Source organism: Chenopodium quinoa, unplaced genomic scaffold (assembly GCF_001683475.1).
Source record: "Chenopodium quinoa cultivar QQ74 unplaced genomic scaffold, ASM168347v1, whole genome shotgun sequence".
Classification (NCBI taxonomy): Eukaryota; Viridiplantae; Streptophyta; class Magnoliopsida; order Caryophyllales; family Amaranthaceae; genus Chenopodium; species Chenopodium quinoa.
Window position 1 is genome coordinate 6,363,664 of NW_018743292.1, and position 10,419 is coordinate 6,374,082.

Sequence of the window (10,419 nt, forward strand, 5' to 3'; positions counted from 1 at the left end):
TTATGTTGTGCTCATTAGCGAGGCATCAAACACAAATTCTGAATGCGGAGGTGAATGTGGCTTAGGTGGCATTTGTAGTGACTCAAATGGCCCTTCCAACATTTCTACGAATGTGTTCATAGGCGGCCTGTTCGAGGGATATGGCCGTATGCACCATAAGCTCACCAAAATCATTTTCCTCTCTAACACTTTTTTGCCATCGCCCATAACCTCATCAACAGCAGCTTTCTCCATAGGCTCAAGTTGATTGTATATCCATTCGGGAAAGTATAGTTCACTGCTGTACTGAACTTCATTAGTCGGATTATTCCTACCACAAACTAGGTCGATGAGCATCATCCCATAGCTATAAACATCTGATTTATGGGAAATGCCACCAAAATTTCTACAAAAAACTTCTGGAGCAATGTACCCAATTGTCCCTTTTGCTTCTGACATTGATATCATACTTTTCTTTGGTGGACACAATCGAGCAAGGCCAAAGTCAGAAATCTTTGGGTGAAATTCTTCATCAAGTAGAATATTATGTGGCTCAATACCTCATTAATGAAATCTTTTCCATCACCCTTTGAAACTTTCAATTTCTTCACTGCAACGAAACGGCCATTGTGTAGTCTTCCTTTGTAAACACTTTCATGACCTCTTTCACCCAATTTATCTCTGAAGGAATTAGTTATTTTCTTTACGTCTGTGTATGTGTATCTTTTTGGCGCAAGAGATCCATAACTTTGTAAAAAGGCCACTACATTTTGATCCCCTATTGTTCGTCTACTCCATAGAAATGAAAATTTACTGGTTTTCCATCTTTTAATTGCAAAGATGATCAAAGCAACCAACATCATTGTCCCTAGTAATGAAGCAGCTGCAGCTAGTACATATAGAGCAACAAAATAGAGAAGTTTCCACAATTTCAAATTCCTCTTTCTCTCTATTACAAATAATATCTACTGATAATTATATTGGTAACAAATTAACAACTAACAAGTACATGTCAAAGAGAATTGTATGTATAATACCAAATCCAAAGAGTAATTTTTTTCGTCCACCTGCACGAGGGAATAACTTGTAGACATTAATTTATGCTTAAGCAGCCGTCCTTGAGCCAATGCTAACATTTGCAATGTCTATATATTTATATATATATATATATATATATATATATATATATATATATATATACACGAAGTCTTATACAACTTACGAGTAAAAATATGCTAAACTCAAATAATACTACCAAAAGCAGTTAGAGCCATGATAATCACTTAACAATTAGTAACAAAAATCAACTTGAATGAGTAATCTAAAATTAAAAAGCCAAGCAATGAATTATGCACCTGATTTAGAACGTCCTAATGGATGTGGCCCTTCTCGGCAAAAACAAATGAACTGATCCTCTGCTGATCCGCATCTGCCGCCAGATTTCTCACACACGGAACAGGCAGTGAAGTTCACATTGTACTCCACCCTAATATACGACCACCTCTTTACGACACTAAGAAGCGAGGTATTTCTGCTTCTGAGCTCATCTAGCCCTCTCTTAACTATAGGAAAAGCAACATCACTTTTGCACGAACACGATGTAATTATGTTTGATGAATTATCAAACTGATAAGCAGTACCATCACATCCGTCTGGGGTTTGATGTGTTACTAAAGTCATAAGATGTACCACTGGTACCATCACCGTTGGAGCAAGAAAAAGTCATCGAGTAATATCTAGAGTTCCAACTATTAGTGCAACCATAGTTTAGACTTATGTTTCTATCATCAGCGTCTAGACTTGGCTTCATTGCCGTGGTAAGAACATAGCTTGTATCTTGCGAATAACACCTGTTGAACAAGTTGATTGGGGAAAGAGCGATGGCTTGGGAAGATTTGTTGATGCTAAGCACTTGTAACTTGATGGAGTTATTTTGAAATACGTTAATGTAAACTTGAGAATCAGTAAGCATACGGGCTTCATGTCTGGGACTCCACAGAACATGGGGCTATTATCTCCCCAAAATGGATACCCGGCATTTTAGATTTGCCCACAAGAGTATGGATTAGAGCATGCTGTATATTGTGCAAACTCAGATTTTGACAAGGGAACAACAGCTAACAACAGGAAAATACAGGTTATGAAAGGAAACTGGATGCTTATAAAACCATCAGAGATCATTTTTGATAAAAAGAACCAAGCTTTTCTTGTAATAAAATTAGAATAGAGAGAAGAATAATAAATGTGATACTTTTAGCGAAGATAAGGCTATGATTATATATATGACTTTATAAGTTTATATCATCAAATATCATCAAGAAGCCTTGGGTTTACTTGGACCAAAGACTTTGGTATTACAGTAGTTGCCGAAAAAAAAAGACTAGCCACTCTGTAACATGTTAAGTTGTGAATGAATAGTGGGTCCCTACGAATCTACAACCCTACTCCATAAGAACCCACTAAGTTATTTACTCCTCCCTCCGTCCTTTTATTATATGCCTGTATTTCTTTTTTGGATCATCAAAATTAAGTGTCTGTTTCTATTTATAGGTTGTAATTTCTGACAATATTATTCTCTTTTTATGATTTGTCATTTTTTTTTATTTCTTTTTTTTTTTACTTTGACATCAATTCCCAATACTTTCTTTCTCCTAATTCTCAACCACTTTTTCTTTCTCTCTATCTCTCTCTAACCCTACATGCATATTTATACTCTTAATTTATTAGTTTTAAGGAATCTTTAACTTTCTTAATTCCCATGCAAAATGAGAAATAAGAATATAATAAAAGGACGGAGCCTAAAATGGGGCCAATTGACCGGATTGGTTAAAAAAAAAAAAAATCCTAGTGACAATTTGGTAAAAAAAAAATTGTCAGGCGACAATTAACCCAAAAAGTACAAAAAATTTCGACAAACTACTCGCGAATACCTTTTTTATGAATTAAAAATTTGAGGAAAAAAAAATGTTAAAATATCAAATTTTCCTAACTCTTATTAACGAAATTTTTAAAAAGGGGCTTAGGGGCGCAATTTCTTTTGTACTCTTGGAGTAACTTGCACTCCAGATTTATAAAATTCATGTTATTTTGATGTGAATTTCTTATTATTTCAATTTATATACATGTTATTTTGTACATGCATGCTATCATGCACAAGATACTCTAGGTTTATAAAATTCATATTATTTTGATGTGAACTTTTTATTATTTCAATTTACATATATGTTATTTTTAAATAAGTACATGTTATTTTATACATGCATGCAATTATTTATGGAGAGCGGCCACAGGAGTGTTATGTGACCGAATCATTCCCTTATTTAAAGGGAAAATTCTACAGGACTGCCATAAGACCAGTGTTGCTCTGTGGTATAGAATGTTTGGCTTCTAAGAAGGAGCACATTAAAATATGGAGGTTACAGAAATGCGCATGTTAAGGTAGATGTACGGGAACCCTCTAAGAGATAGAATTAGAAATGAGGTTATTCTCAAGAAAGTAGGTGTGGTAGGCATTGCAAACAAACTAAGAGAAAATCGTCTGCGTTGGTTTGGGCATGTTAGACGGAGACCCGAGGCTGCATCGTTTCGAAGAGTGGAAGAGTGGAACCATGGAGGGGTTAAACGAGGGAGAGGAAGACCGAAAATGACTTGGTTGGAAGGAGTTAGAAAGGATATGAAGTATATGGATTTGCATGAAGATGAAGTATTGGATCGTAAGGGATGGAGGAGGAAGATTTTTATGGATGACTACACGGAATAATTAAATTTGGTTCATGTAACCGACCCCAATTATCGGATTAAGGCTTTCATTGATTGATTAATCATTTCACTGTAAAAAGCTCTTAATTTGAATATTCTATAATCTTAACAATAAGGATATTTTGTAAATAACCACCCCAAAATGTACCCTGTGTTGAACTAACTACCCTTTTTTTTTAAATTAAAAAATACCACCCCTATTTTACAAAACTAGTAGGTGTAACCACCCCTCCTATATTCTGCCTGTTTTCCGACTGATGGCTCACGTGCCACCACCCTATTGGTCTAAAATAACAAAATAAAAAAAAATTAAAATTAAAATCATCTTTTAAAAAAAAGGTAGCTACCCCCTCCTCCTTCTCCTGCCACCGAGACAGTCAACCCAACCCAAACCAACCTCATGTCGGACCACCAAAATCAGCCAGCGCCGCCCTCTCCCACTCCCCATTCACTGCCAGCGTCCAGCATAGCCTCCCCGCCAGTACCCACTCTTCCCCCAACTGCCAGCAAACCAAACTCAACCCTCCAATCTCCACCTCGACCGCCGCCTGAAACTCGCATCATTCCTTGAAGAAGCACCAATCGTTATCCCCACCCCTCGCCTGAAACCCGTAACTCATCCCTCGCCTGAAATTCCCACCCCTTTGCTTGAAATCGAAACCCTGACCTACTCCCCACAGCCTTAGCCCGAAACTCCAACCCTCACCTGAAACCCTAACCCCGAAACTATCCTAAACCAAAGAGAGGGGTCGAAATTATTGAGGGGAAGAAAGGGGGTCGGAAACAAGGACGGAAAGAAGGAGGGATGCCGGAAACGGAGACGTGGAAGGGAGGGGGTGCCGGAGGGAGGTGGTAGGAATGGGTTTCAATTTTTTTTAAGTTTAATTTTTTATTTCAAAACCCTAAATAGAAAAATTGGCCGGAAAACATGCTGGAATAGAGGTAGGGGTGGTAAAACCTATTGATTTTGTAAAATAGGGGTGGTATTATTTAATTTCAAAAAAATGGGTGGTTAGTTCAACACAGGGTAGATTTTGGGGTGGTTATTTACAAAAATTCTAAAAATAATTTCCATGTAATATATAATTCTCTCAAAGGAGTGAGAATACACGTTTTGAATACAAAAAATTATCAATTTTAAGCAAACTAACACAAGGTCTAAGAAAATAACACAAAGTTTGTGTAAATAATACATGTATTATTGATAAAATAACATGAACTAAAACTTATGTAAAATAAAACAATGTTTTGGCAAAATAACACAAATATTATGTAACATAGCACGAGATGAGGTTGATCTGAATTAATTAGATAACATATTGTTTTAGCAAAATAAAACAAGATATAGGCAAAATAACATAAGGTTTAGGCAAAATAACTCAAGCATATTGGGTATGGAGTACCATGATCCATAGTACATTAGGAGTATATAATACTAATTGGCCTAGGCGGGATGGAAATAAATTTGGGTAATTCAGGATTTAACAAAATAAAAAGGGGAAAACATATTAATTTTAAATTTTAAATTGGAAAAATAAATTTAAAAACATATAAACAAATTCATAAAGTTTCATGTGGCTGGCTATACCGTGTGGCCGGGGTTACTTGGTCGCTCATGGGTTACTTGATCAGGGGCTACTCGGTCGGTTAGGGGTTACACGATTGGTCAAGGGTTATCCAGTTAGGGGTTACTCGATCGGTTAGGTGTTATCCAATCAAAGGTTACCCGGTCAGTGTGTTTTGGGTGTGTTAGCCGGTCATACGACAAAAAACACGCTAAAACAAATTATATTAATTAATCGCCACTTTTTATCGGCACCACCACCAGAAGCATACCTAAAGGCCAACACTCCAACACTTTGATGCCACTAGGCTGCAGGGGTAGCAAGTAAAAACGAATTATATTAGGACTTTGAAGGGTTGTCAAAAAAAATAGTTTTTTTTTTTTTTTTTTTTTTGTCTAAATGTCACATGAGTTTATTTTCTTTTACAAAATGGTCACATATGATTTTTTTTTACCAAATTGTTGTTAGAGGTCTTAATCTGCTCTGAAAAGATCACAATGGTAATGGAATAATCATATTAATACTCTAGAAGGGGGGGTTGAATAGAGTATGGGCGTTTTTCGCAAAACTGAAAATTTCAAGGCCTTGAGATCAGTTACAGGGCGGAATAAACTGATCTCTGTTTTACAATTCAAGACTTTGAAAACTATTTAAAGTAAAACAATTAATAAACAAAATGTTATAAACGTTTGTTTTGGATTTTGCTAAAACTGTTTAAAACAAAGAACGAAAGTAAGAACAAGGCAAAAGTAAAAGCAGAAATAAACACAAGGAATTGTTACGAAGTTCAGCACAAAGGCCTACGTCTCCGCCTAGGGTTGTCCAACCCGTAAGATTTTAACCAACTTTTATTTCTTCCTTTAGAGTTCTAAAGCAATGTAGAAGATCTCACTATCTTCTCTCCGTAGTACTTCCCATTACACCTTAGACACTCAAATCCTAGAAATAAAAGCTAACACACTCAAACAACTTCGAGTAGTATAACTTTACTACGAAGTGTATCACTTAAAATTACAATGTTTAGCACAAATGAACACTCGTATTTTTCCCTCACTTTTAAGTAATAAAAAGTAGTAAACAATGAGAGAATTAAAGCTCTTAGAATAGCACAAGACTCTTGAAAAACTTGGATGATTAAAAACGGCTGATCCTCATGCTATTTATAAGGCTTTGAAGCTGACTTTAAAATGTTGCACAGCAGCCTTTGAGACTTCAACAAACTCCAGGAATTTCGAAGCTTTCAAATTTAAACTTCAAGGCTGTTTTGAATTCAACGTTTATCTCCTTTAGAGAGCCAGCTAAGATCTGTTACAACAAACTTATAATATCCTAAAAATAAGGTTAGCAAGCATAAGATAAAGTAACAGCAATATTTATCTTAATAAGAAGAATTATCATATTCAAAAATTCAACAAACCGAAACAAGATAAATAAATACTTTGACAGAAAATAATCTTGAATAATAAAGATAAAATCAGTTAGCATGCTTATAGCAGAATATCAATAGTACGAATATAATTTGGCACAACATACACAAAATAAGCTAAGCACAAAATAAACTAAGCATATTAGATAATCATTGACTATTCATTTTGACTTCCATCATTCGACATAAAAAATAAAACTAAGTAAGAATTAAACTAAACAACAAGGTGGAGTCATCAATCTTCCCCTTGATGGAAGTCAAAACCTGTGACAAATAACAATAAAAGTCAACAGAATTATAGCACACAAAAATAAGAAGCATAAGAATAATAACCATTAATGATTAAATAAGCCTTGAAGTGTCCTGCTGCTCCCCTGCTCATCCATCCAACTAAGCACTGATTTCCTCAAGCTTCCTCTCAACATCTTGGCTCCCCCTACGAAGTTGCATCCTTATTTAACATTCCCAACTCAAGCCGTATAAAATTAAATCTTTCTTCACTCAAAGGCTTGGTAAATATGTCAGCAATTTGAAAATTTGTAGGGATGAAAGAGATAGAAATGTCACCTTTTTCCACATGATCTCTTAAGAAATGATGTCGAACATCAATATGTTTGGTTCGAGAGTGCTGCACAGGATTCTTAGCAATTGATATAGCACTTGTATTATCACACTTTAAAGGTATTCCTGTATAATTAAGGCCCAAATCTTTAAGCTGTTGAGATATCCACAATATTTGTGAACAACAAGCACCAGCTGCAATGTATTCAGCTTCTGCAGTTGATAAAGCTACGGAATTTTGTTTCTTGGAGTGCCAACTTATGAGAGATGATCCAAGAAATTGGCAGCAACCTGAAGTACTTTTCCTGTCTACTCTATAACCTGCAAAATCAGCATCCGAATACCCAACAAGCTCAAAGTTGCTATTTTTAGGATACCAAAGACCAAAGTCCTTAGTTCCATTTAAATACCTTAAAATACGTTTAACGGCACTTAAGTGTGATTCCTTAGGATCAGCTTGAAAACGTGCACACATACAAACACTAAACATAATATCAGGTCGACTTGTTGTTAAGTAAAGAAGAGATCCAATCATACCTCGATATTGCTTTTGATTTACTGATTTACCATTTTCATCTTTGTCGAAAGATAGTGATGAACTCATAGGAGTTTTTGCTTCTTTGGATTGTAGCATATCATATTTCTTAAGGAGCTCTCTAGTATATTTGCCTTGATTCACAAAGATGCCTCCTTTATCTTGTTTAATTTGCAATCCAAGAAAGAAATTGAGTTCACCCATTAAGCTCATTTCGAATTCCCTGCACATAATATCAGAAAATTCCTTGCAAAGGGAATCATTAGTAGCACCGAACAAAATATCATCAACATAAATTTGCACAATCAGTAAGTCACTTGCTTTGATTTTAACAAACAGAGTTTTGTCAACTTGACCACGTTTAAAACCGTTTTCCAAAAGATATTTTGATAAACATTCGTACCAAGCCCTTGGGGCTTGTTTCAAACCATATAAAGCTTTATCAAGTTTATAAACATGATCTGGAAAAGACTCATTTTCAAAGCCAGGAGGTTGTTCTACATAAACTTCCTCTTTTAGAAAACCATTTAAAAAAGCACATTTTACATCCATTTGAAATAGTTTATTACGCATAAAGGATGCAAAAGCAAGTAAAATTATGATTGCTTCCATACGTGCAACAGGTGAAAAAGTTTCCTCATAATCAATACCTTCTTCTTGATTGTAGCCTTGAGCTACTAACCTTGCCTTATTTCGAGCAATTTTACCATTTTCATCCAACTTGTTCCTGAACACCCATCTTGTTCCAATTACTGATTTTCCTTTGGGCCTTGGAGTCAAATTCCAGACTTTGTTTCTCTCGAATTCATTTAGCTCACTTTGCATAGCAATAATCCAATCCGATTCATGCAAGGCTTCTTTGACATTTTTTGGTTCAACAAGGGAAACAAAGGCATGAAAGGCACAAAGAGATTTTAAGTTTGCTCTGGTTTGGATTCCAGATTTTGGGTCAGAAATGATTTTATCAAGAGGATGAGATGAGGCATGTTTGAATTTTCTACGCATTAATAAGGGGGTAGAAGGTGGTTCTCTGAGGACGGTTTCAAGACCATGGGATGAATTTTGGCTAGATTCAGGTTCAGGTTCAAGGTCTTGAGATGAGCTTTCAGGGCTTTGAGGAGGAGAAACAGAGGATTGATTTAATTCTTCTGTGGTTTGAATGGGTTCTTGGATGTTCTGGGTAGGGCGAATTGCTGGAGCTTTTGCTGCTTCTTTATCACTCTCATCATCTGTTTCTGGTTCCTCGTATCTATTCAGCTTTAGACCTGTAAAACTTTCACTCAAAGTATCCTTTTCGGATTCGTCAAAAATAACATGTATGCTTTCTTCAACAAGCTTAGTTCGCTTGTTAAAGACTCTATATGCTTTAGAAACAGAAGAATACCCCAAGAAAATAGCTTCATCACTACGTGCATCAAATTTCCCAAGGTTATCTTTGCCATTGTTATGAACAAAGCAAGTACATCCAAATGGTTTTAGATAAGCTATATTGGGCTTCCTTCCTTTGAAAAGCTCATATGGAGTTTTCTTTAAAATAGGGCGAATTAAACAATGGTTTGAAACATAGTTACCTGTGTTTACAGCTTCTGCCCAAAAATATTTTGGTAAAACATTTTCCAAAAGCATGGTCCTGGACAGATCCTCAAGGGTGCGGTTCTTGCGTTCCACAACCCCATTTTGTTGAGGTGTCCTTGGAGCTGAAAAGTTGTGAGAAATACCATATTTAATACAAAACTTTTCAAAATTGATTTGATCAAATTCTCTACCATGGTCGCTTCTCACAGCTACCACAGGTAGGTTTTTCTCAGTTTGAACTTCTTTGCAAATTTTTGAAAATTCCAACAAAGCTTCTGATTTTTCTCTTAAAAATGAAACCCAAGTAAAACGAGAATAGTCATCAACAACCAAAAGGATATACTGTTTTCCTTTTGGGGTTTTGACACGCATAGGACCACATAAATCAATATGTAAAAGTTCAAGGGTTTAGAGGTACTTACAACCTTTTTGGTCTTAAAGGAACCTTTAACCTGTTTACCTCTAGCACATGCTTTGCACAGCTCTTTTTCTTTGAAGTTTAATTCAGGCAAACCATGCACTAAACTCTGTATTGACAGCTTTTTCAAAGTATGCATGTTAATATGTCCAAGTCTTCTGTGCCAAAGCCTTGTATTTTCAGTCAGGGCCTTGAGACACTTCAGACTAGAACTTTCAACGAGATTAGAATGAAACGAATACACATAATTATTTCTAGGAGCAGTTAGAATGATCTTACCACCTTTGTCACGCACTTCACATTTTTCATTATCAAATATTACCTCGTTGCCTTTGTCGCACAGTTGAGAGATGCTTAAAAGATTGTACTTCAATCCATCAACTAGATAGACATCATCAATGGAGTTAAATGTATCACCTCCAATTTCGCCAATGCCAACGATATTGCACTTCTTTTTGTCTCCAAGGGTTATTGTTCCACATAGATTAGTTTCAACCTTAGAGAATAGAGCAGAATTTCCACTCATGTGCCGAGAACATCCACTATCTAAAATCCATCTATAATCTTTCTTTTTCAAGCTCTCTTGCAAAATAACAAATTA

General features: G+C 35.7%; 1 protein-coding gene across 1 annotated transcript; it reads right to left on the minus strand.

The window, feature by feature from the left end:
* On the minus strand, nucleotides 1-1,680 carry LOC110735867 (LEAF RUST 10 DISEASE-RESISTANCE LOCUS RECEPTOR-LIKE PROTEIN KINASE-like 2.1). Its single transcript, XM_021916045.1, has 3 exons — nucleotides 1,335-1,680; nucleotides 794-868; nucleotides 1-539 (listed from the first exon to the last, which is right to left on the minus strand). The coding sequence occupies exons 1-3, from the start codon at nucleotides 1,678-1,680 to the stop codon at nucleotides 1-3; spliced, it is 960 nt and encodes a 319-aa protein (XP_021771737.1).
* Nucleotides 1,681-10,419: the final 8,739 nt, after the last annotated feature.